This window comes from Schistocerca nitens, chromosome 7, assembly GCF_023898315.1.
Source record: "Schistocerca nitens isolate TAMUIC-IGC-003100 chromosome 7, iqSchNite1.1, whole genome shotgun sequence".
Taxonomy (NCBI): Eukaryota; Metazoa; Arthropoda; class Insecta; order Orthoptera; family Acrididae; genus Schistocerca; species Schistocerca nitens.
In genome coordinates this window covers 285389569-285417438 of record NC_064620.1, presented here as the reverse complement: position 1 = coordinate 285417438, position 27870 = coordinate 285389569, and the positions used below count along the sequence as shown (strand labels likewise).

The 27870-nt window shown below is 41.3% G+C and overlaps 1 protein-coding gene across 2 annotated transcripts in view; it reads right to left on the bottom strand.

Annotated features, from left to right (window-relative positions):
- LOC126195001 (rab3 GTPase-activating protein non-catalytic subunit) overlaps positions 1-23014 on the bottom strand; it is a 190180-nt gene extending 167166 nt beyond the window's left edge. Inside the window, exons 1-7 of one of the 2 annotated variants that reach the window (XM_049933421.1) lie at positions 22895-23014; positions 22635-22784; positions 22238-22319; positions 21849-21972; positions 21568-21769; positions 19576-19903; positions 13845-13940 (exon numbers count right to left, since the gene is read on the bottom strand). In XM_049933421.1, coding sequence (XP_049789378.1) covers positions 13845-13940; positions 19576-19903; positions 21568-21769; positions 21849-21972; positions 22238-22319; positions 22635-22784; positions 22895-22979 — 1067 coding nt within the window. In that variant the 5' untranslated portion in view covers positions 22980-23014. The remainder of the gene's footprint in view (positions 1-13844; positions 13941-19575; positions 19904-21567; positions 21770-21848; positions 21973-22237; positions 22320-22634; positions 22785-22894) is intronic. The other variant, XM_049933422.1, reaches the window with a different exon arrangement.
- Between the last annotated feature and the right edge of the window lie 4856 nt (positions 23015-27870).

Below are 27870 nucleotides of genomic sequence, written 5' to 3'. Positions count from 1 at the left end.
AGCTTTTTCACTGTTCCATCAAGCAGACACTCACGTGGCTGTATGTTTCAGCCACCAGCATTTCATTTTCACTACAATGATAGCTTAGTCTTCCAAACCAGGCTGTTCTGTGATCCATTTATTTGTTATTCTGTCCCTTCTAGTCATTTTCAACATGCATCTCCCCAATGCATCTCTCCAATAATAACTGAGCAACCTACAGTTTTTGAATGGGCTTCACATTAAAAGTTTATGCCTCTCTATGTCAAAATTGGTAATTGAAACTAATATTAAACTTTCTTTTCCATATACATTGTAATCTTAGTTTTTAAGGCTTTAGTTAGAAATGGAGTGGAAATAGTGGTCAGAGAGGGTCTGCAGGAGGAGGTGGAAGGTATCAATGATCGAATGATAAAAGCCAGAGTACGAGTGAAAGGAAAAAGCATTGAAATCATCCAAGCATATGCCCCACAGGTGGGGTGTACAAAAAAGGAGAAGGAGGAATTTGAAGATGACATGCAAAAGCACCTAAATGGAGGTAATCAGATTATAATAGGAGACCTCTATGCACATGTTGGCACAGACAGGAAAGGATTCGAGGAGATAATGGGACCAGAGGGCTGGGGGAACCGAAATAGAGAAGGAAAATTGTTGCTGGAATTCTGCAAGAGGAATGGGCTGGCGATCGCAAATTCCTGGTACAAGAAGAGAAGTAGCCACAAAATAACTTGGGTACAGTGGAGACTGGTCCCAAACTTCAGTAGTAGACTATGTACTAGTGGATAGGCAGATGATGAGCAGCCTCACAGATGTTAAGGTCATTCCATCTGAGGCCTTAGACAGTGACCATCGGCTGTTGGTAGCCACCCTGAGAGAGAAAAAAGATAGGAGGGCAACAGATATACAGGAGAAAAGGTTGAAGACATGGATGCTGAAAGAGGATGAACGGAGGACCCAGTACCAGACACTGATCAGGAAGAAGCTGCCAAAGGAAGATCAGAGAACAGTGGAAGAAGAATGGGGAGATTTTAAGAGGGCTCTAGTTGAGGCAGCTGAGACTGTGTGCGGAAGAACTAGCACAAAGAGGAGAAGTAAGGAAACCCCATGGTGGAACAACATATGTAAAGAGGCAGTACTTCGAAAGAACAAAGCCTTCAGAGAATGTTTCCAGACCTGAACAGAGGAAGCTAGGGTAAAATATAAGGAAAGCAAGAAAGCGGCACAGACCATAGTAAGGGCGGAGAAGAAGAAGTGGATGGAAAAATGGACAAGAATGTTAGAAGAGGACAGTGAAGGGAACAAAAAAGTACTTTACACCATGGTAAGAAATAAGAGGAACGACAGAAGCGAGTGCCTGAGGATCATGGATAATAATGGAAGAGTTGAGGAGGAAATGCATGAGCTCAAAAAGATTTGGAAGGAGTACTTTGAAGATCTGTTGAATGCTGCCAAGCGGGTAACTAACAGCGATGGAGAGCCTAAGGCAGCAGACGATTATAATAGTGGGGAAATTGATGATCTAACTTGGAATGAAGTGGAAGAAGCCATAAAGAGGATGAAAGGGGGCAAGGCACCAGGTTGGGACGAAGTAACAGTGGATATGATACGAGCAGCAGGAGTAGTAGGAACCCAGTGGCTATACAGAGTGCTGAGGGTGGTGTGGAAGGAGAACAGAATTCCTGAGGATTGGAAGAAAGGAATTATAGTCCCGATCTTCAAGAAAGGAGATAAAAGGAGATGTGAGAACTACAGAGGAATCACCCTGCTATGCCACTGTGGAAAAATCTATGAAAAGATCCTGGAGAAGAGAATAAGAAGCAGTATTGAAAGTAGACTGCAAGAGGAGCAGTACGGTTTCAGACCGGGAAGATCAACAACGGACCTCATATTTGCGGTAAGGCAACTGCAGGAAAGGCACTATGAGTATGGGAAGGACTTAATCATGGCCTTTTTAGATATTGAGAAGGCGTATGACAGTATCTGTAGGGACAAGCTCTGGGATGTGCTGAACGCAAAAGGGATAGATGAAGAGATAACACGAAAAGTCAGAAAAATGTATGAGGGAAGTGAGAGTTGTGTGAAAGTGGGGAGGGAATGTACTGCATGGTTCAAGCTGGAAAATGGGCTGCGACAGGGAAGTGCACTTTCGCCTTTATTGTTTATTATTGTTATGGATGAAATCCTACAGCAAGTATCAGATGCAATTGGAGATCATAAAATGAAATCAGTGGTTTTTGCCGATGACCTGATGTTATGGGGAAATTGCGAGAAGGAGGTGCAAGAGCAGTTAGATGTATGGGAGGCAACGGCAGCACAATATGGAATGCATTTCTCTGCAAAGAAAAGTGAAATAATTGTCACAACAAGGAAGAAGAATAGGCCAAATGTGGATATAACTTGTGGAGGTGAAAAACTACAAGTGGTAGAGAACTTCAAGTACCTGGGAAGCATGATTGAAAGTAAGGGGGGAAACGCAATGGAAATAAATGAAAGGTGTAGAAAAGCAGGGCAGTTCTACAAATGCATTAGGGGGCTTATTTGAAGCAAGGAGGTGCCACAGAAATCCAAGGGAATTATATACCGAACCTACTTTGTCCCCATATTGACATACGGAAGTGAGACATGGGTAATGCACAAAAGCGACAAAAGTAGAATACAGGCTAGTGAAATGAAGTTCCAGAGGAGCAGGTTGAGTGTAACAAGACGAGACAGATTGCGAAATGTGTATGTGAGGGAAAGACTTAAGGAGGAACCAGTACAGGACAGGATAGAAAAATCAAGACTGCAGTGGTATGGACACATGAAGAGAATGGATGAGGGAAGAATTCCAAAGAGGATGTTTGATCTGCAACTGGAGGGGAAGAGGCCCAGAGGAAGACCAAGAGATAGATGGGTGAAGGGAGTGAAGGAATGTGTGACGAGAAGAGGAGAGAATTGGACGAAGGTGGAAGAGGGGGAATGGTGGAAAGACAGAACACGATGGAGAGGCTTGTGTTCCCGACAGACCCAGCCAGTGGCTGGAAACTGTCCAAGATGATGATTGAAAGAACTCTAGGCCATTTTTGCCTTTCTGTTCATTATCTTCCCTATCCATACAACTGCCCTAGACACAAAAGCTCAAAAAGTGGTTCTACAATTACACTGTTGATTATTTTGAATTTCTTTTTGTAGTTTTAATTGTAGGTTATTTTAGGTTTATTATAATTTATTTTCACATGTATGGCCAAACTTTCTTTATTAGATTCTCTCATTTGTTGTTGCATTTTTCCTACACCATAGACAGGCAGTGGAAACTTATCAGCAAAATGAATATGATCCAGGTATGTTCCATTAACATGCATTCTTTCTTCTTTTTCTCAGTTTAAAGATCTGTAATCTTCAATTAGGACTTTTGAGCAAGGTTCTGTATACATGGAATCTTCTGGCCTGACTACTCTATCAATACTAAATATCTTTCTCTACTGACAAAGTCTAATGGATATTATAGGAATAACAAATAGATTATTCAGTGTACTAACATAGGCATGTCAGCAAAGGTTTTTTTTTTTTTCTCTGAAACTAAGTCAGAAGCATACTTGAAATGAAAGAACCCTGACAAAGTGTTCACTCATGCACATTGTTCTATTCTGCTTATGACTTGCATATGGTCCATTGTGCTATATCCAAGTCTAAAAGCAGGCTTAGTTAGCAATGTGATACCAATGGCACCTGTTGGAAACTGTATCTTTACATGTGCATGCTTGGGTCTCAGCTCATTTGTCAAATGGATTCTAGTCATGTGATTGCTCTCTATGTACTCATATTCTCACTGTCAGCCCATGACCCAAGAAAACTTTAAGTTATTTAAGACTGTATTTCCTTGTGTTCCTAGTTAGAACACAAGTGGCAACGAACAAGGACAGGATTTTCGTGTGTTCTGCATCATAAGGATTTAATGCTGTTCGCCCCTACCACGGAGGGTCTACTGAAGTTGCTCACCCAACAACAGCAGTGTACAGCAGCTGTGTGGAACAGCTGTTGGCTACACTGAACCAGGCCTTGCCCCTGGTTGCTCACCCACTGGTGTTCCCACCCTTTGATGAATCTGCTGAAGACTGGGATGCTTACAAGAAGTGGCGTCATCATAATTTCATGGCATTCTGCATGGTCAAAAAGTAAGTCAGTAAGGCAGCAGTTCTCATTTCTTCTGAACCGTCAGCTACATAGCAATTAATGCATCAGTGTCCAATGGTGACAAGAATGGTAGCAATTTGCACATCTAGGATTCTGTTTGCTTTTACAGTTTACTTCTACAGTTAGGCTTGGTAGGATGGGTAGAATGTGTGCAAGTTGTGTGCAGACGCAGGTGGAGCTGTCTGCAGTTCACAAACAGCTGAATGGGTTTTTGGCTATGGTCACATTCAGCCTGCTGCCTTGGGGTGTAGTGGTGGCGGAGAATCCAAGCATAACATGGGATACCTCAAGTGTTACTTGTTTCATCCATGGGCTCTGTTGCCAAACCACCTCCTAGTGTATCTGACACAATAGATACACCCTCACAGTAGGGTGTGTGGAGGATAGTAACACACTTATGTCACTTGAGACAGATGGCTAATGTGCGTCTGGCTTCGCCCATTCACCCTGTGAGTCAACATTTGGCCACTGCTTCGGCTGGGTCCGAGCAGCCACATGATGTGAGGGGCTTACTAGTTATCAGGAGCTCCACCATTAGGCGCATTATGCCCCTTAGACAGATAGCGCTCAGAATTGGAAAGAAAGCCAATGTACACTCAGTGTATCTGCATGAGGGCTCATGCAAAATGTTGAGTTGTCCCTGCCTGTAGCTATTGAGCATACAGGGTGCAGTTGTCCGCAAATATGGCTCATGTTGGCATCAATGATGTCTGCCACATGGGTTCTGAGGCCATCCTCAGTTCAAATCGGGCTGCTGGGGAAGGTGGTGAAGGCTGCTCGGCCACGAGCGTGAGAAGCAAGCAGAGCCCGCAATTTGCAGCCTTGTTCCCAGAGCTGTTTGGAGTCCTTTGGCACGGAGCCGAATGGAGGGTCTGAAAGAAAGGCTTTGTCGACTGTGTGACAGTCTTGGTTGCAGATTTCTAGACCTGCATTATTGGGTGGGTCAGAGGTCCCCTACACAAAGGAAGTAGCTGCTCAGGTAGCAGAGTACTTGTGGAGTGCATATGAGGGTTTTTTAGGCTAGGCGGTAGTTTGTTACTCTGATAAACAGTCACCAGTCAATACGCAGCAAGGGAAGTCAGACCGCGTTCAGAGTAAGGACACTTCAACTGTCAAAATTTTATAAGTAAATTGTCAAAGTATTCAAAACAAAGTTCCCAAATTTACTGCCCTCCAGATACATTCTTGCACTCAAAATATACTTGGAACCGAGAGCTGGATGAAACCCAAAGTGGAAAGCTCTGACACGTACTTAGTGAATCACAGGATGTACATTGGAAAGACAGATTAGATGCCATAGGAAGGAGAATGTTCGTTGCAGTTAACAAAAATATTGTCTCTCTATTGAGGTCAAAGTTGAGTGTGGCAATGATGTTATCTGGTTGCTTGTAACATGTAGGTGAAACCAGGTTAATTGTTGGATGTTTTTACTGACCGTCCAATACCGCTGTGACTGTTCTTGAGTATTCAAAGAAAGTCTATGACTAGTAGTGTATAAATAACCAGCTCCTGCGATACTACATGGAGGTGAATTTAACTAATCTAGGATGGATTAATTGCAGAGAGGTACAGACAGACAGTCATACAAAGTGCTTCTGAACATGTTTTCTGAAAACTGCCTTGAGCAGCTAGTTTGGCAGCCCAAATGCAATGGAAATATCTTAGATCTTGTAGCTACAAATGAGGCAGACCTTATCAATAATATCAGTACAGAATTGGGAATTAGCGAACATGTCGTCATTACAGTAACTATGGTTATGGAAGTTTATAAATCAATGAAGAAGACAGGAGAATGTTCCTGCTAGAAAGAGCAGACAAGCAGTTGTTAGCATCTCACTTAGACAGTGAACTGACATTACTTTGTTCCAGTGAGATGGATGTAGAGGAATTATGAGCAACGTTTAAGCAGAATGTAAATCATGATCTGGAGAGTTATGTGCCTACTATGTGGATTAAGGATGGAAAAGATCCACCATGTTTTAATAACAAAATGTGGAAAATGCTGAGGAAGTGGAGGCTGTTGCACTGTCAATTCAAAAGAGAATGCACAAACAATGACAAGCAAAGGTTAGTAGAGATTTATGGATCTGTAGAAAGATCTACGCCCAAAGCATACAACAACCACCTTAGTAAAAGGGCTGGTAGAGAACCCGACAAAAGACTGGTCCCATGTTAAATCGCAAAGAGGGTCTAAGGCTTCCACCCAGTCCCTTGTTGACCAGTCTGGTACAGTATTGGAAGATAGCAAAACGAAAGCCTAAGTTTTAAACTTTGCATTCAAGAAATTGTACACGAAGGAGAACCATACAAATGTACCATCTTTTTGACCAAGTGGCAGACTCCCATATGGATGACATAGTAATAAGCATCCCTTGTGTAAAGAAACAACTGAAAGATTTGAATGTAAATAAGTTATGGAAGCCCAATATGGCTTTACAAAGAGTACTCTACTACTCTATGGCACTGGCTCCTACCTACAGGGTGGCGCACGAAATGTGTTACCATTTTGTTTTTGAATATAAACTTTACTATTAATACAATCTGAAAGGAACATATACTACAATGAAGAGCCGTCCATGGAGATTTGTTCTAACTCAGCAGATGCTCAATATGTCCACCATTTTGTTTCCTAACTTCCTTCAAATGAACACTGAAGTTAGTGATTACCCTACGGCACATGTCTACTGTAATTTCACTGCAAGCCTGAAGAATAAGTCTCTGAGCTCCATTAAATCACGTGGACGTTTCGGGAAAATTTTTTCCTTTAGGTACCCCCAAAGAAAAAAGTCACATGGATTGTGGTCTGGACTATTGGGGGGCCAATTTCGTCCGTCACTGAAGCGACCTGGAAACCTGAGTGAAATGATCCGCATGCCGAAATGCTCGTGCAAAAACTCCAACACAGTGTTTGCAGTATGTGGCCTTGCTCCATCTTGCATGAACTTCTGTGTGTTGAAGGGCAAGGCAGTAGCAAGACGCTGTGGAATTTAATGGAGCTCAGAGGACTTATTCTTCAAGCTTGCAGTGCAATTACGGACGACATGTGCCGTAGGGTAATCACTAAACTTCAGTGTTCGTTTGAAGGAAGTTAGGAAACGAAATGGTGGACATATTGAGCATCTGCTGAGTTAGAACAAATCTCCATGGACGGCTCTTCATTGTAGTATATGTTCCTTTCAGATTGTATTGACAATAAAGTTTATATTCAAAAACAAAATGGTAACACATTTCATGCGCCACCCTGTAGATTGCATTTATCGTAAATCTCTTGCACAGAGCAAAGTCCTAAGTACCTGGACAAAAGCATAGGTGACTCATATATATACGAAGGGTACAAGAATGGACCTGCAAAATTACAGACCAGTATCCCTAATGTCAGTCTGCTGCAGAATCCTTGAACACATTCTCAGTCTGAATATAACAAATTTTCTTGAGACCGAGAAGCTTATGTCCACGAATCAGCATGGTTTTAGAAAGCATCACTTCTGTGAACTATGGATGAAGGGTGACAGGCAGATTCCATATTTCCAGTTTTCCAGAAAGCATTTGACACGGCACCCAATAGCGGGCTGTCAACAAAGATACAAGCATACGGAATAAATTCACAGATGCGTGAGGGGCTTGAAGTCTTCTCAACTTATAAAACTCAGTATGTTGCCCTCAATGGTGGGTATTCATCAGAGACAGGGGTCTGAGACAGGGGTCTATCACAAGTGCCCCAGGGAAGTGTGAGAGGACTACTGTTGCTCTCTATATACATAAATTATTTGGCAGACAGAGTGGTTCACAGTCTGCAGCCGTTTGCTGGTGGTGCTGTGCTGTATGGTAAGGTGTCAAAGTTGAGTGACTGTAGGAAGATACAAGATGACTTAAGCAAAATCTCTAGTTGATGTGATGAAAAAAAAAAGAAAAAGTAAGTAAGTTAACATAGATGAGTAGGAAAAAGAAACCTGTAGTGTTTGGATACAGCATCAGTAGTGTCCTGCTTCACACAGTCATGTGGTTCAAATTTCTATGTGTAATGTTGCAAAGCGATATGAAATGGAACGACCATGAGAGGCCATTAGTAGGAAAGGTGAATGGTCGACTTCGGTTTATTGCAGGAGAATTTTAGGAATGTGTCGTTTATCTGTAAACGAGACCACACTGGTGTGACCTATGCTTGAGTACTGCTCAAGTGTCTGGGATCTGTACCAGGTAAGATTAAAGGAAGGCATTGAAGCAATTCAGAGATGGGCTGCTAGATTTGTTACTGGTAGGTTCGAACAACATGTAAGTGTTACAGAGATGCCTCGGGAACTCAAATGGGAATCTATGGAGGGAAAGCGACATTCTTTTTGAGAAACATTATTAAGAAAATTTAGAGAACTGGCATTTGAGGCCGCTTGTCGAATGATGCCACTGCCACCAACATACACTGCATGTACAGACCACAAAGATAAGCTACGAGAAATATGGGTTCATATGGAGACATATAGACACTCGTTTTTCACTGGCTCTCTTTGTGAGTGGAACAGGGAAGAAAATAACTAGTAATTGCAGAGAGTATCCTCCAACCATATGCCGTACAGTGGCTTGCAGAGTATGTACGTAGATGTAACCTGGATAGCCCCTCATATATATATCACCTACTGTGCCAGTTAGCTCCTCTGCAGGAACCAGTGTTGCTTTCCTTTGACAATATGTGTCGTCTGCTGTCCTCTTACCACAAAAAGTGTATGAATGTGGTCACTGTGCATGTCAAATTCTACCAACATCACAAACAGTTGCAGCAGTCATATTGAGCTTGGGCAGCCAAGCTTCATGCCCTCAGTTGTAAATGCCGCTCTGTCATGGCCAAGTCTCAGGAGTCATACGCAGACACCCTATAACAAGACGCATTCATCTGTTCAGCCTCTGGTAAGGAAGTGCACCAGCATGTCCTTCAGTTTGAGGACCCTACATTGGAGGAAGTTTTGAATAATGCACAGCCGTTCGAGGTTCCCCACGTGGCGAGCTGCCAGGTGGGGCCTTAGAGTGATGTCACCATTGTTGGCAGCATACAAACACGAGGTGTAGAGCCTACTGCACTAGAGGACAACGAGGTAGCCACAGTACAAACAGGTTCATCAGGCCACTGCACACAATCATCAGCAGTGGAAACAGTGAATGCCTCTTTTATCATGTCACTCATTTTGTACAGCACGAGTGAACCTGGCACAGGCGGTGGGCCAATTGCATAATGTAGGAAGAAACATCAGATAGCAGCAATGTGTTAATCTTTAACCCTTTATGAGTCCTTGTAGGAATCAATGAACATGGTTACTGATGCCATCTCGTTGTGTCCGCCATTGTTTGAAGGCAAGAACAAACTTTTCATTGAAGTGAAGGTGATGAACTAACTTCACTGAAGTGCTGATGATTACCAATCATTGCACCTACAGGGCAACACATGAGCCGCCGTGTCCCTACTTAAGTCAAAGACATACACCAGGCTTGGGTCCCCACCACTGGCACATATCGATTGTCGGCTGGTAAGCTATCACAAACAGCAGATCCCTATTCTCTGCCAAATCATGGTTGACACAGGTTACAAGCCAATTGTCCATTCTGTTACATACTTGGTGAGCAACACGAGTACCCAAAATTTATTTGGGTTAGATGCTTTTGCTACTCTTGGATTTTCTGTGCCAGATGCAGTGCATTTGGTGTCAGATTAAGTGCTTTATCATGAACTGCAGTCTTTACATTCTAAGTTTCCGGATCTGTTTGCCCCAAGATTATATTAAGAAATTTCATGGCACACATCATCATCAAACTCTCTGCCTGCACTTGTTTGTTTTTTTTTTTTTATTTTTTTATGTGGCTGCTGCCAGTTGCTTCACATGACCATGTCAATGCACAGCAAGACTGCTTAATGTCAGTGGGAGTAATTCAAGTGATTTCTTCAAGTGCGTGGGCTATACCTTTAGTAACTTAGTGACTGTAAACAAACCGTTTGGTCAGCTTCAGCCCTTTGGTGACTCTGAGGTCACTATTAATGTGCAAGCAATTGTGCAATTGTGGACACTTACCCCCAACCTTGCCTGGAGGAGTTGCTCACAAAGCTGGCTGGGAGTAATTTCTTTTCCAAAGATGATTTGGCCGAAACTACCAACAGATTCTGCCGGATGAAATATCAGGAAAGCTGCTTGTGCTCAATATCAGCAGCTAATGTTTGGGCTCATTACTGCGCCAGCCATCTTTTAATATTTTCTAGAAGAGAGTCCCAAGTGCATTAACTGTCTTGATGATTTGTGATGACAGACGCTACCATGGAGGATCATCTATGTAACCTGTGTTCCTTGTTTACTGTTCTGCTGGCCGTAGGCCTCAAATGTAACCATGCAAAGTCTCATTTCCTTTCAGCCTTCCATTGTTTATTTGGGTCTGCAATCTCCCAGCATGGAATAACATGTCACCACCACTATGGCTTTGCCCCCCATCCCTATAATCTACGAGAACTTCAGGCAATCCTCGTAAAACTGGTATACTATCACCCTTGGCTGATACTATTGGCCACCTCTTCCATCTGTTGTTTCAGGAAAATACTCCCTTTGTTTGGTCTACAGTCTGTGAGTGTGCATTTGTGCACATCAAACACAGTCTTCCCTCTGCACTGTCTCTCACACATTTCAAGTCTGCAAGCATCTGGTCCTGGTCGCAGATGTGTCTGAGTACAGGGTGGGGACAGTTATGGCCCTTTGCCATTCCTATGGCTCCAAACAGCCCACTGCTTTTGCATTGAAAACACTCATCATGGCTCAACATTATTCTCAGGAGGAAAAAAGCTCTTGCCACTGTCAAAGCTGAAAAAAATTCATGGGTTCTTGTATGATGCAAAATTTCATTTAATTCAGACTATTAGCCCTTGGTTTCTCTTTAGTCCTTTGATGTCCTTGCTGGGGCACAACCATCAACCATATTCAGCATTGAGCCCTGTTCTTGTCCTGGTACAATTTTCATACCATATCACAACATGTGAATGTGGAGGCTCTGAGTGGATCTGCTGCTCCAGCAGGTTGTGTGCATGGTACAACAGGGGTGGCCTGACTGTCAGATGGGTTGGATATCAGACCTGCTTCGGAATTATTATCCACTGCACCATCACCTCTCGCTCTTGGATGGTATTGTTCTCTTGTAGACAAACAAGTTTAATACTAAAATGTAGACTTTCACGGCCGGAAATATCATGTCCATTATAATTATCCGGGCTGTTATGCCATGGTCGGTTGATGAATTCTGTGTCGATTCCCAACGTTTGCCAGTGGGTGTGTTGGACCTTCCATCGAGCTACGGACCCCCTTGAAGATGTCTCCCGCAGTCGGAGATGAAACGTTGGGAATCGACACAGAATTCATCAACCGACCACAGCATAACAGCCTGGATAATTATAATGGACATGAAACAAGTTTAACTCCCCGCGTCATGATATCAGTGGCTCTGTGGTAAGAGGTCCTCTGTTTATATCATGGTCACTGGGGCATCTCTTGAGTGAAACTGATGGTGCACTGTTGAGTGTTCTGGCCAGGCATTAATAATGAGGTGGAAAGTTTGTCTCGGCCTGCTACAAGTACTTGGGTCAACCATGGCTGGCTCCTATAAAGCCATGGAAAAGGAGTCCACATAGAGTTTGCTGGTCCAGTTTTAAAGACTTTCTGGTTGTTGGTGCTTCAACACTTTTTCTCATTTTCCGTATGTCATTTGACTGTAGAGGCTCTGTCAAACATAATCTCCATTTAAGGCTTGCCTTGCACTTTGGTTTCAGGCAATGGTCCTCAATTCACGGCTCAATCTTTCAAGGATTTTTGTAACCATAAACGCATTTGCCACACCACGGTACCACCTTTATATACAGTAGAACAGGGAATGTGCTGTCCAGACGTTTAAGACACAGATGCACCAGTACATGGCAGATTTTTCCCCATGAGGAGGCTCTTACATTTTTCTTAAGATTTTACAGAATGACACTGATTGGAGCCAAGAGCCCTGCTGAGCTCCTGCATGGCTGACAACCACGGACTCTTATTCAACTTCTTGCTGCCAAGCAGGAGTCCCCCAGCAGCACTGGTTTCATCAAAGCTCATGCCCAGCACACCCATCTGATTCAGGGGTTTTGGGTGGTACCTGCACTGGATTACAGCCATCATCCACAGCCAGCGCATTTTCGTGGTTCACACCGAAAATCGGCTCATGGCATGTCATTAGAACAAACTGCGTCCCAGGATGGGTGCCAGACCTCTTCAACGGGCCTGGGAACCATTAATCCAGTACCACCATTTTCTTGTTCTCTGTCACTTTTCCTGCAGCCAGCACTAGCTCCTCTCTTTGCTCTGTGCCTGCATGACCCATGGCAGGGTTTGCAGCCAGGCCACTGTCTCCAATGCCTCCCGTTGCCAGTCCACCATAGTCTCCAAAAGCTGGTGCCCTTTGCCGTGGGCCCCCACTTCAAAATGGCTTCCATCACCGGTCCTGTATACCCATTATCCAGGACTGGGGGTTCCCTCACCCCACTCACTTTCATCCATATGCACAGGTCCTAGGGGACTGAGAACTCAGAGCACCTTTGGCTGCTGCCAAGGATGTCACAGACGCCTTGGTAGTCGTAGCATCAGACATGGCGATACCTGCCCTCCCCTCCCCCCCCCCTCTCAGAGGAGGAGGAGTGTCATAACCCACTGGTTACTAGATCTACCATCGTGTGATTATTGTCTGTGTTGTCATATTCTCAACACTTCATGACCTAATAAAACTAAAGTTATTTATGACTGCATGTTTCCTTGTGTTCCTAGTTAGAACACAGCTACTGATAATTTTAGTGAATATCTTTCACCTTATGGAGAACAAAACTAATAGGTCTGTATTTTTTGTTTCGCCTGTCACCATTCTCAGGCTTTATCCATTTCTCTTGAATCATCAACAACTTCTCTTTTTTCATACCTCAAATGGCTTTTTTTTTGCTGGAATGTCATCATTTTCATAATTAACTATCTGTATTTCTGAATTATCACTTGCACTACATAAACATTCAAAGAAATCATGGAATGCCTGAATTACAAATGAAATATGGTGGCTACCCAACATAAGCTTCTGCATAATCTTCATTTTTTATTGCTTTTAGTTGTTTCTCTTATCAAATTTTCATTCTATCTTTTAATATTCTCTGAAAGACATTTCAGAACAGTTTTGTTTACTTTAAAATATTCTATCTTGGTCATATTATTATTTGCTTCAAACTCTTGTCTTCTCTTTAATAGCTGCTATACTCCATTTGAAATTTTCTTTACTTTCTCCTTCATATTCGCACCATATTTTCATATTTGCTTAAGTAAATATGTTCAATATTTTCCCCTTTCATCTATGACTGTATAACCTTCCATTTTTAAGTTTGGGAACTGGTTACTAAATTTAATCTAACAGATTTCTGTATTCTCAATTAATTTCTCATAATCTACATTTCTGAACTCCTGCTTGATGAGTATTTGTTTCTGTCACATATTCTCAAACAATACTGTCAATGAAAAGCTTCAGTTTCTTGTGAAAAAGAATCGAAGTTCGATGAAATTTCTCTGGTTAAATATGATGAGACCAAATATACACTTAAATGTTTGACAGTTTAAAGTACCTGTTAATATACACTCCTCCAACAACAAAATATATCAAAACAAGCTCACCTACAAACCATTGGTTCCACAGCCTCTAGTGCAACTTTATCCTTTGGGCGCTCGGCACCATTTGCCTTCTTTGCACCTGACCACCATCCACTGAAACTACAAATAAATAAATAACCAAACAAAATAAAGGAATAAACATATGACAGGAAAAAAACCAATGAACAAAACTGTTAAACCTTGAGGCTGAGAACTGTTTGTAATAAAAAGCCATTAATTTACAAGACACGAAACAGATATAGATCCTTCAACACACAAAAAGAACCAAAGAAGACAACAATGTTTCACAAGTGATACTGCTGACTGCCAATACCCAAATGTCCAGTCTCTGTAACAGAGAGTATCTTTGGCTGGTAATATGTTACATACATGGGAGTGCTACATGAGGCTTCTTGGTATAATATGGATGATTCACTGCCAGGTCTTGGAAATCACATGAAATGACTTTTTATGACACCATCCTGTAGTAATACCTGTTACTGAGCAGTATTTTCATTTTATTATGGAATGGAGGGGGCACCTTTAGAAATGTCATATTAGAGTAGGCTGTTGCAATGCTGCCCCATGGGGCACAAGTGTCCTCGATTGTCTGTCAGCTCACCCATGTGTAGGAACTGATAGCCTGTACTATCTGCCACACAGCTATCTGCCTAAATTTTCTAACTCATTACCAGCGTTAAAGTAACTATTACTCAACAAGAAACTGGACTGCTAGGTGGACTGTGAAAAAGCTGCTCAAGTACATGTCATCACCAGACAATGACTTTATGTGGCCAGTGGAGGACAACTCATTCTCTATGGTCAGGGATCTGCATGTAGCATTTGTCGATCGTTTTGTGTGTGTGTGTGTGTGTGTGTGTGTGTGTGTGTGTGTGTGTAGACCTTGACCGCAACCATGCTTGTGTTCTGGGTTGGAGTGGACCACTGGCATTAGCAGTAATGATGTTCACTAGTTTATTGCTGATGTGGCTACTCTGAAATCTAGAAATGAAATGTTACATTATGATTAGCTACCTCTTAAAGTGTTCTGTGGGTATTTCTGTAAGCATGTCCATGCATCTGATTGGTCAGCTGATGTTTTCTTTCTCAAGAATCAAATTATTTAACAGAAATGTTCATAACAGTTGTGTACCATGCTCTTTTCACAGACTAAAAAAAACCACACACACTCACTAGAAATTCTTTCTCAGAAGGCATTCTTGTCTTATGGCAAGTCATGTTTTCCCCAGTGCCTGGAAATGTCTTGGTCCTGTGGATGTGTCAAATTGTCACTTCTGTTTTCAGAAAGTGCCTTTATATTTGCAAATATCTGTTTCTGCTCCAGCTGAATGATATTTATTGGGTCTATGTCCTATCAGTTACTGCCTGGACATAAACTAAAGGCTCCGAGTGCCAGGCAAGTCCTGGTGGCTTAGGTGCCACCTGGTTACATCTCCACCCCTTCCCTGAATCTGGGCAAAAGGTGGCATGTCTGTCTCATACAGTGTCTGGGATTGAATGAGTATCTCATCTGGCTGGGTTGCCAAGGGCGTTATGAAGAGTGTTATGAGAACGTCCAAAGCTTTGAACTCTCAGCTGATGGTTCTACATGCTTTATTATCCAAAACACACTAACTGATGTGTATTTTAACACATCAGTTAGTGTGTTGTGGATAATAAAGCATGTAGAACCATCAGCTGAGAGTTCAAAGCTTTGGACATTCTCATAACACTCTTCATAACGCCCTTGGCATCCCTTTGCCCTTTCTAATTTCAGTTGCATTTCTCTTAAGCAATTGTCAGACAAGGTCACTGCTTGTATTCAAATACTGGAGTATTAGACTGTGATAGATTATTGTAGTAATTCTTGTTAATTGGACACCCCAAGTAAATGTTTCATAAATCCTATCACAATGTTCTTTATTTGTACTGTGATTTGTACAGTATGATTGTGTGTTCAACTCCCCCCCCCCCCCCCCCCATGGAGATGAGAATAATGTGAAAGGTCTACCACTTAATTTGATTTGTTACATGTGTCAATGACTGCTGGTTCCAGTTTTCCTTTAACACACATCTTTTGTACCTGAGGAAAGCAATATTTTTATATCCTACTTTCCAATAGCAATTCCACCACATAGCTCTTTCCCAGACTCTGCCCCCCCCCTCCTCCCCCTTTCAACTTTTCAGTACAGGCACCTAATCTGCTTTCTTTTTAAGGAGCTGCTTTGTTACAAGAGATACTGATGTCAAACAATTTTCTGTAACATCGGAGGGAGGGAGGGAGGAGACATTGTTGGTAGCCCCTTGGTTCATCTGGGCCGTCAGCTGTTAAGCAGCTGCATGTCCTTTCACCCGTACACATCACCGCAGCAGTCATTCACCCCTGGCACCTATGGCCCGTGGTGCAAGACAACTACCTCGGTGCCTGTTTTGAAAAGTGTCATTTTGCCATGCACGGTATGCTTTAACCACGGCAGCACGCATTAAGTTTACAGACTCAGCCATTTCGGAACTATTTCTACCCTTGGCCAGACTCAACACAAAAAAGAAGAGACAAACACTCAGATCAAGTGATAAAAGCACCCTGCTTGAATAAAACTCAAAACGAAGCCTAAGATTGCAGCGTCATCTGTTAAACGTGCAGGGAGCTTATCAGGCAGCGCAAAACTCTGCCTGAACGCATTTACAAACGGACAGTCCAACAATATGTGAACCACTGTCAATGCTGAACCACAGTGACAGAGAGGTGGGTCCTCGTGGTGCAATAAATAACTGTGTGTCAGCCAGATGTGGCCAATGTGTAGCTGGCAGAGGACAATGGAGTCCTTGCGAGAGGCCCGCAAGGAGGAGTGCCACACACCGGTAGATTCCTTGACGATCCGAAGTTTGTTGGGTGAAGGCAGTGTGCGCCATCCATCACCCCAGGTGCCAAGGACCTTCTGCCACAAAACTGACTGGAGATCACACTCCGAAAGGCCAATCTCCAGGGCCGGTGTGCTGATAGCCTGTTTGGCCAGCGAGTCAACACATTCATTACCCGGGATGCCGACATGACCAGGGGTCCACACAAAGACCACGGAGCGGCCGCAACAGGCAAGAGTATGGAGGGGCTCCTGGATAGCCATCAACAGATGAGAGCGAGGAAAACGATGGTCGATAGCTCGTAAACCGCTCAGGGAGTCAAACAGATAACAAAGGACTCACCTGAGCAGGAGCGATATTCTCTAGGGCACGAGAGATGGCAATGAGCTCTGCAGTGAAAACACTGCAGCCATCCAGCAATAAGCGTTGTTCAGATTGTTCCCCAAGAGTAAAAGCGTACCCAACTGAACCAGGAACCATCGAACTGTCAGTATAGACTACGGCAGAGCCGGGAAACGAGGAAAGGATGAAAAGAGAGCGTCGACGGAGGGTCTCAGGAGGGACTGAGTTTGTCGGGCCTTGTGCCAAATCCAACTGAAGGCATGAGTGGGGCACACACCACAGGGTAGACGTATATGGGCCCAGAAAAGAGGTGGGAGAGGGAAAAACTCTAGCCCAGACAGAAGAGACTGGACGCCAACTGCAATCGGACACCCCAAGGCTGCTGTTCAGGAAGATGAATGTCCGAGCTGGGGAACAGGAGACAGTAATTTGGATGCCCGGTCAAGCTACCAACATGTGCAGCATAGGCAGCCGGATCCACAATGGAGGGACACTAGCCTCCACAAGTATGCTTTATACAGTGCTTGTGCAGAAAGCTCCAGTTGTGAGTTGGATCCCACAGTGGAGTATGGGGTCAAGCAACCGCAACGCGGAAGGTGACGCTGAACAGTAAGCCAGGCTCCCATAAGGAACAAGCTGCAGCTAGGGCCATCAGGCAAGATGGCCATTGCCAAGAGTTCCGATGCCCCAGGGAGATAGTCATCTACTCCTTGGCATATGTGGCGAGTTAACGGTGCAGGCATCAGCAGAGCAATCCCTGTGTTGTCAGGGGGCTACAACCAACAGGGTACATGGTTTCCCCACCACAACGGACTGGCTACTGTGCTGGATATCAGGTGCAAAAAAGTCCGTGGTCGTCGTCGGTGCAGAAAGCAAAAATGCTTAGTGCATTGGGGAAGTCGCACCCATGAATGTAGTCTTGCCCAGGAGATGGAGAATGAGTGGGACAGCAATGCGACAATGAGACAGGGGGCTAAAGATCTCAACACACTATGGACACAATGCACCATGTAAGGCACCCTTCCCCAACTGGCTCGCTCTTCAGAAAAATTTAGAAGTATGGAGGTCAAACCCTACAGGGGACTATAATATAAAGGCCAAAACATGTGAGACTCCTTTTAGTCACCTCTTACAACAGGCAGGAATACCGTGGGCCTATTCTAACCCCTGGACCCGCAGGGGGAAATTTCTTCATGTCTACTCAACTGATGGCAAGAATTCTTGACTCTATTGTCACTGGGGATGAGACCTGGGTTCACAACACAACCGCTCTAAAACAAGAGGCGAGTCATGCTCATGTTGGGACTGTGTTTTCACCAGGACAACGCTTGTCTGCACGTCACCCGTGTCACAACCAATCTTATCAACAAATCTAGATGAGATACTGTCACACACCCACCCTACATCCCAGATATAGCCCCAAGTGACTTCCATCTCTTCCCTGAATAGAAGAAACAGCTACGTGGGCCACATTTCACAACCAGAGGAGCTGAGAGAAGAGGTTTTAAACTACCTTCACGGTGCGTTGGGAGAATTCTACAATTCAGGAATACAGAAGATGGTACACCGCATGCAGAAATGCAATGAATTCAACGGCTATTATGTCAAAAAATAGGTAAAAGTCCAAACTTTCCACATATGTATTATTCAGTGGCAATAAACATGTTTTCCATTCTGAAAAATAATTGGAAACCTTGTTTTATGGACAACCCTCATAACTGGAGTTTTCTTTCTCTGCTACTCATGTTTGAATGATAGTACTGATGCAACTAATTTCTGGCATAATATAAGTCTCCATCACTATTTTAGGTTTTTACAGCCTCTACAAAAATATTCCTACACTTCTATTAAAAGATCTATGGCATCATTTACACTTTAATGCAGAATTACCTTGTTGCATAACTAAGCATAATTATTTCAACACCTGACACCATCATTTGTTTCGTTGAGTAAAATATTGATAGTTGTTCAATGACTGCCTGGATTCTATTATTTTGAAACTCTTTCTTGTGATCCAGTGCATTTCCTGATGCCACAATGATACCTTACTCTAAAAAATTAAGTGATTGTCATGTGGCTGTATGCATACAATTTGTTTATTGCTTTACTTATGTCATACAGTTTGTGTGCTTTCTCTTCTGAAGCACACAGGTGAAACTGATGGATCACAAGTTCCACTACACCAATATTTGACAACTTAACAACATAAAATTCTAAACCACAAAATCATACACACGCTTTTGCACACACAAGAAATGACACATTGTAAACAAAACACATGAATATAATCTACAAAGAACATAGAGGAAAACACCACTGACACCATGCATGTGACATATGATTGCATGTTTCAAAGAATGCACTGACAGGCTTCAGTGTTTACTAGAATTGCAAACCATACCACTGACTGCTCAGAATGCAGGTTTTCCTTGCCTGGCTCCTCTTGGAAATTGGAAGTTGAGTAACTTCATGTTAATTATATGATAGCTACAAAAGTGGTACAGTGTTCTCCTGAATTTAATGTATGCAATAATTCAGACAACATACTCACGGCACAGCTTGGCCAATGGCTGTCTTTAATTTGGTGGCAACAGCTTTCGCCATGTCAGTTAGAACTGGCTGTGGCCCTCCTTCCAGTGCATAATGAAATCCAACAAAAGGTTTCTTGCCAGCTCCAACAACAAGCAATGTTTGGGGTGCACTAGATCTGTAATATGCTCCAAAGCCACCACACACTGATGCTGTCACCAAGTGATCAAAAGTATTTGCAGTGGAAATGCCCACCATTTCACTGTCTGCTGTCACTTCTTGCTCCTGAAAACCCCATTTCTTGTACATCAGAGGTGGAGCTTTTAAAACCTCTGCACAGTTAGCTTTCACTGAAATAAACAAGAATATGCCTCAGCAAAGGAAATATTTTGTGAAACCGCAATGATCACTAATAATTAATATTATTAAAAATGTAGTTCAAACTGTTAAGAGAAGAACATTCTGCTTGTCTTTATAAATAATTTATCACTGTAGAATAAGATTTTGCAGTAATTTTAATCAAACATTACAGCTATATGGCATTATGCTATATACTAAAATTTACTCGGTAGCTCATGTGTCACTTGTCAACACAGGGTTGTGACATACACTGTCAGCAGATTTATGTTTGCTCAAACAGGGACTGGGCTGCTTGTGCAGGTGCTCTTTCCCACTGCTGTCAGTGGCAGTAAGGTTATTAACAGGGCTCAGCATCATAGCCGTTAATGGCACTTATACCATGGGCTTCAAATGCAGCAGTCCACTCAAAACACTCCAAGTAAACTAATGCTTTACTGAGCACACTAGCTATACTGGATGGATCACAAGTAATGTCGATAGTTTTGATTGAGACTGCAGTCGCTTGTGGGAGTTGTGTTTTTGTGTGTGTGTGTGTGTTGTCTATTGTTGACAAAGGCCTTACTGGCCGAAAGCTATATTTGTGAGCATCTTTTTGCTGTGCCTATCTGTGATTCAGCATCTCCGCTATATGGTGAGTAGCAACTTTCCTTTTCATAATATACTATATTCCAGCACAGTTTGAACAATCATTATATTAATGGCAGCTAAGACAAATATTCCTGGACGATTTAACTAACCATTACTTTGAAAAAGTATAATATTCAAGTTGATGTTCAGCATTCATGTAACTTACTTTGCATATAAGTGCATTTCTTAATCTGTGTTATCAGAAGTTAAGATTTTTTATAGGCGAAGTAGTAAAATGATTCATAAGTGTAAAACGAAATTATAGCCTTTAGTCCAACAAAGGAAGTGTGCTGTTTTGACATTTCCTATACTCTAATGTAGTGTAACCTAAATAAACTGCTTCCTGTATTTTTATCATTTGAATCAAAATAGGTGTGCCAACTTATCATACTTAATCTGTGCAAGCCATATGGTGATTGTTGTATCCTATATTAAAATGTTTAAATTCCAATTGTTTTCTCTAAAGGGTCCACACCATATAAAATTACATAAACAGACAAGTTTTATTTACAAATAAAATTTCCATGTACCTGAAAAAGAGAAAATACTAAACACACTTTATCAGAATTAATTACAATATTGTGATATCAATATAATAGAGGGAAACATTCCACGTGGGAAAAATATATCTGAAAACAAAGATGATGTGACTTACCGAACGAAAGCGCTGGCAGGTCGATAGACACACAAACAAACACAAACACACACACAAAATTCAAGCTTTCGCAACAAACTGTTGTCTCATCAGGAAAGAGGGGAAGGAGAGGGAAAGACGAAAGGATTTCCCTCTCCTTCCCCTCTTTCCTGATGAGACAACAGTTTGTTGCGAAAGCTTGAATTTTGTGTGTGTGTTTGTGTTTGTTTGTGTGTCTATCGACCTGCCAGAGCTTTCGTTCGGTAAGTCACATCATCTTTGTTTTTAGTTACAATATTGTGAAGTAGACAAACACAATACGTGGGTGACATCACAAGCCCAACAGAAAATAACCTCTTAGGAACAAGAACTACCATATATAAGTTCACATACCACGTGCTAATTGATTACGGCAAGCTCTTAGTGACTGGAACAAACCAAATCCTGGTAGACTGCAAATAACAGTGTTGTACGCTACATAAACTTCCTCCACCTGTTCTTGTACCATGCCACCTCTTGCAGGATGAAATGACTGGCATTTTAATGAAGTTACTGGTTCATCATGAAGCAGCTCTTCTGCTAGTAGATTTACAGTCTAGAAATAATAACATAATAATCAAAATTCAGGAAGCGTCAAAAATTAATTCTCTAGAAGTGCAGTTGTTTTAACTTACTTCACTGTAAAGCCGCAAAAACCCAGTAGAAAAACCTACTGCTATACAGGTCCAGTCGGGTGCAACATGTGAACTCTTCCCTGGTGCTATCACTGGCAGGCACAGAACAGCAGTGATCTCTTCACTGTAACAAGTCACAAACCAAACAAAAAAATCTGTTGTGTGGATTTGTGGTAAGAGTATTCAGCCAATTAAACGAATACAATAAATAAGTTCATGAATATTAACTCAATACTTGAATGTAGCCTACATCAATCTACAACCGAAAGAGGACTACCAAAAAGTAATTGCAGTTCCACCAGCTTCTACAAAAGCAGTTCTCTATGAAGTGAATTGACAGATAAGCCTACATAACTCTGGCAATAAAAACTGTAAATTGCTAAACTTACTCTTCTTCCTTACACGGATTTCCATGCCATACAACATGAAATTTCATTTTCACTTCGCCCTCTTCTTGAGTATCCCATTTCGCTAAAAAAGAAAAAGATAATTTGGTTAACTAAGATGACAATCCTTCACCATAAGGCACACAGGAGTACGTGCGAATGTTGAGGTTACAAATTAGAAGTAAAATAACGTTCTAGATTATCAACGCGCGCACAATTCAGGAATCTGATCAAAGAGCCTTCACGGTATATGAGCAATGTGGGTAGCAATACGTAGATCCATATTGTCGCAAGAATAAACAGCATACAAAGGTACTCATGTACATGCTTTATGTTGTCAAAGTAGATCGTGACAAGCAATGAGGAAAGCAAATTTCATCACTGCTGGTGTTTCACTTACACATGAGAATGACAAGCGTCGATTTACGTGCTATGGCTAGAACATCTCCGAATGGAGACAACGAGACATGACATTCCTGAAGCCATGCCGATTCTTTGTCATTGTTGACAACTGCATTGTCATTGACATCATCCTCGGGCCAGTCCCACTCTGTTGGGCAAACAAAAGACCAAACACTACAGTTGTCACACAACGTAAACAAATGCTGCAAATAACAAGAATGACAATGTTGACGCACGGTAACACTGTCAGCCACATACCATCTTCTACAAAGTTTGGAAACAGAAATCGTTTAACGTTATCTATATCAGCAAAATATGAGAAAGTTTTTATTTGACAGGACATTTCAACGCACCAGACATAAACTACTCAAAGATATCAATCTAACAATTCGAAAATGAAAACATTCAGAGATACTATTTGAAACAGCTAAAAAGTCAGAGCCTCTTTAAAGCGACTTTTCTTTTGTCTCTGTCGACTGCTTAGTACCTTTGGCGAGTGAATCTACAGCATCGTTCGGGGATATTATTTATATGTCACTCCCAAAACGAAGTATGTGTTCAGTACTGTCTGTTGTGCAGTTTAGAGCACATCTCTTTAGTTTATTAGGACGATTTATATTCGACGTCAACGGAGCGACAGAAGGAAATATCTCCTTTAAATAACTGTTGGTGCATTCAATCTAGACGAAACGCCAACATAATGCCACCTCGTTTAAACAATACTGAACGGTGAAGGTGAGATATGAGGAACCGAGCTTCATCCACAAGTCGGAATGCAGTAATATCGTAAAGCCGATCCACACTTTATGCAACTTAACGTCAACCCTACAAATCTTTAACATAATGCAGCGCGTCATCAACCGTATATGTATAGAAAATAAACATTTTTTTCAGCCTTCAGTTGCAAGGTAATTTTTACTCGTTTACCTAGGTTTCGATTCCAGTAATGGAATCTTCTTCAGAACAAAAATTAAATTATTTTCAGAGCCAAACACTGGCCATGTCACAGATTAAAAATTAAAACAATAAAGACGCGTAATCATAAGATTATGTCTGTCAAATTAAAACCATTAAGGCGAACGTAGACGAAGCTACGCCGGCCAGAAATAAGCTTATTTCTGGCCGGCGTAGCTTCGTCTACGTTCGCCTTAATGGTTTTTATTTTGACAGACATAATCTTATGATTACGCGTCTTTATTGTTTTAATTTTTAATCTGTGACATGGCCAGTGTTTGGCTCTGAAAATAATTTAATTTTTGTTCTGAAGAAGATTCCATTACTGGAATCGAAACCTAGGTAAACGAGTAAAAATTACCTTGCAACTGAAGGCTGAAAAAATTGTTTATTTTCTAACGTCAACCCATTCAACAATGCATTTCAAGGCCATTCACTCTGGCCGCCACGTCGCGCCACCGTCACTTTATGGTAGCACTGACTATGACACTGTCCGTGACGTCACTTCAAGTCTCTTAGTGCCGTACCGAAAGGTGACAGTGAAGCTATAAGTTATCGTCCGTGATACATAAAGTCGGAGAATAGCATCGGAATTGAGGAACTAACGACGAAAAAGTTTATTGGTGGCCAAAGCTAATTTTATAAAGTGTTTTCTTGATTAATTTTGTGTGGTAAAATGCTGAAAAGTTGATTGATTGATTGATTTATGTGTTTATTCATGCGAAGAACAATAATAGTACAATTTCACAGAGGTCGCCAATCGTTGGTACAATGTTTCATAGCAAATATGTGGATTCTTACAATTTTTAAAATTCTTATAATTAGTTTACCACGAATTCTCTTCAGAAGAATGGAAAAACGACAGAATCCTCCCTTGAGGAATATCAGTTTGGATTTTGGAGAAATGTAGGAACACACAAGGCAGTACTAATCCTACAACTTATCTTAGGAGATAGCTTTCTGGACTTGCAATCTCTTTGAAATCCTTAAGGTAGCAGGCGTAAAATACAGGGAGCGAAAGGCTATTTGCAACTTGTATAGAAACCAGACAGCAGTTGTAAGAGTCGAGGGGCAAGAAAGTGAAGCAGTGATTGAGAAAGGAGTGAGACAAGGCTGTAGCCTATCCTCGATGTTATTCAATCTGTACACTGAGCAAACAGTAAAGGAAGCCAAACAAAAGTTTCTAGTAGGAATTAAAGTTCAAGGACAAAAAAAAAACATATGTTTGCTGATGACATTGTAATTCTGTCAGAGACAGCAAAAGACTCGAAAGAACAGTTGAACAGAATGGACAGTGACTTGAAAGGAGGCTGTAAGATGAACATCAACAAAAGCAAAACGAGAATAATGGACTGTAGTCGAATTAAATCACTTGATGCTGAGGGAATAAGATTAGGGAACGAGACACTTAAAAAGGTAGATAGGTTTTGCTGTTTGGACACCAAAATAACACAACAGCCGAAGTAGAGAGGAATAAAATGTAGACTGGTAGTGAAAAGAAAAGCATGTCTGAAGAAGAGAAATTTGTTAACATTGAATATGGACTTAAGTGTTAGGAAGTCTTTTCTTAAGGTATTTGTCTCGAATGTATCCATGTATGGAAATGAAACATGGGTGATAAACAGTTAGACGAGGAGAGAATAGCAGCTTTTGAAATGTGATGGTACAGAAAACTGCTGAAGAATAGATGGATAGATCACATAACTAATGAGGAGGTGCTGAAAGGATTGGGTACACAAGAAATCTGTAGCACAACTTGACTAAAAGAAGGGGTTGCTTCATGGGACACATTCTGGGATTTCAAGGGATCACCAGTTCAGTAGTGGAGGGAAGTGTGTGAGGGTAAAATTGTAGAGGGAGACCAAGAGCTGAATACAATAAGTAGATTCAGAAGGACTTAGGATGCACAAGTTATTCAGAGACGAAGAGGCTTGTGCAGGGTAGAGTGGCATTGAGAACTGCATTAAATCATTCTTTGGACTGAGGACCTCAACAACAACAACAACAACAATTAGTCTTACAATATTTATTATTGCACCCCTACAGTATGGCTTAATATATGGGTCTTCATGAATATTAAGTGGCTACCTAAATCATTACGAACAATGTAACAGAACATTACAGTAAATCATTACGAACAGTGTAACATACTTTACTTAATAAACATGTTTTTAGGCTTTGACTGAAGGTATGAAGTTTATTTACACCTTTAATTTTCCGCAGCAACCTGTTTTACAGTTTTAGGCTGTTATATAGCATATAATGCTTATACCCAAATTAGGTCACTGTGTATTAAAATGTGTAATAGGCACGAAATTCTTGGGATTGAATGTACAGCGTCAGCTGACATGACAGAATGCATAAAAGCTTTCGCAGAAAGAATGTCCACAACATGTTACACTTTGTGTATACTTGCCTAGTGTGCAATATTTCATGTCCCACAGTGACCTAATTTTGGTATAAGCATGCAGTCCTCAGTTACAGAATCATGCTTTGGGGGACAAGTTCTGGGAACACTCAGACTGTCTTCAAGATATAGGAAAAGACTGTGTAGTTAATAACAAATGATAGCAATAGGTCCCATTGTACTGATTTATTTAAAAAGCTAGGAGTTCTGACCGTCCAATTTGAATACACTTTCCAGACTATAACTTATATAAGAAAAAATATACATCTGTGGTTTTCTACATTTTCCGCTTCACCATTTCTAAGTATGGATATTACATTTGCTTGCTTTAGGTGCTTGAGAAAACAACCAAATTTGAATGATTCATCGGTAATTTTTGTTAATTGAGTTCTTGTGGCTTTTATGGTATCTGCACATTCCTTAACGATACAAGGTGGGATTTCATTTAGACCAGTTGATTTTTTTAAACTGGTGTATAACTTGTGCCAACTCTCTCTCTCTCTCTCTCTCTCTCTCTCTCTCTCTCTCTCTCTATCTCTCTCTCTTGCAGGATAGAGTACCACTGCGTTTGGTGGCTGATGCTGGACAGGAAAGACATATATGTCTGAAAATTTTTGTTGTAATTTCTTAACGATGTAATTGAAGTAAAAATTCACAAAGTTGTCTATTTCTTTTTGGTTGCTTAATTCACTAACTTTGTTTTTAATATGAATTCAAATGTTTTTGCCCAACATTTGCCATCTCCCATTTGATAATATTGTATACTACTTTGCTTTTGTTTTTATGGACAATATTATTTTATGGTTTGTATGTTTTTAGTAGCTATCAGTACCTTTCTCTAAATTCTCCTATAGTTCTCATAAAATTGCAAAAAGGCTGGATCAGTGATGGAAGTGAGATACCTAAGAGTTTCAGAGGATTTTTTGTGGTGCTGCTGCTTACTCATATATATATCTTTCTGAAGGTTCAGTGTTTTGAGGAATGTAAATATTTTCAACATTTGGCAGCTCTGTCAGCAACTGTATCAATATTAATTTTAATTTTAATAATCAACAGCCTCAGTTACACCTCAGTTGCACTGTTTACCTAGAATTTACCTAGGTTTCACAAATGTTAAGACAGTCAATCTAAGTACATTCTGCACAGGATAACGTATACACCCTGTTCCTCAGCTATACCTTTTATTTCACTTTACTAGTATATTCAAGGTCAGGAGTTAAGTTTGTGTCTTGTCCCAACAAGTAGCTATCAAACAGTTTATGCGTAGGCGCAAGATATTGTGTCCACCTAGGCGGGTCTCATGACGCTACGGTCAGTTCCAGTACAGCTGCCGCATCACAGTCGCCAAGTGGGCCCGAGGCAGTTTCAGATATGTTTTTACAGTCTGACAATAATTTATGGATTTTTAGTTGTAGCTTGACAATGTCCACTATGGGCAAACGGAAGTTACTGTTATTCTGAAGAAGGTTGTGTTATACTGACTGAAACATAGGTAAATTATAGGTAAACAGTGCAACTGAGGCTGTTGGTTATTAAAATTAAAATTAAGTTTTGAGGAATGCTTCTTCAAATTTTAGTTTCAACATGGATATGCAATTATTACAAATATTTTGTTGACATTTGTTTCTGCGAGGATTTTCTCCCATCATTCATATTGTAATTCAGATGAAATTTCATGCAAGTTTGACTTTGAGAAGACCCTTGTACACATTTTTTAGGAGGCCTTTCTAGTTAAATATTTACTTTTAATATCTGACACAGATGATCTGATAAGCCTAGAGTATGAACAGGTACATAGCATTGTTTCCTATCTATACCTCTTGCTACATTGTCTATCAACTTAAAAGATAGTTTGGTTACTCTGGTGGGACAA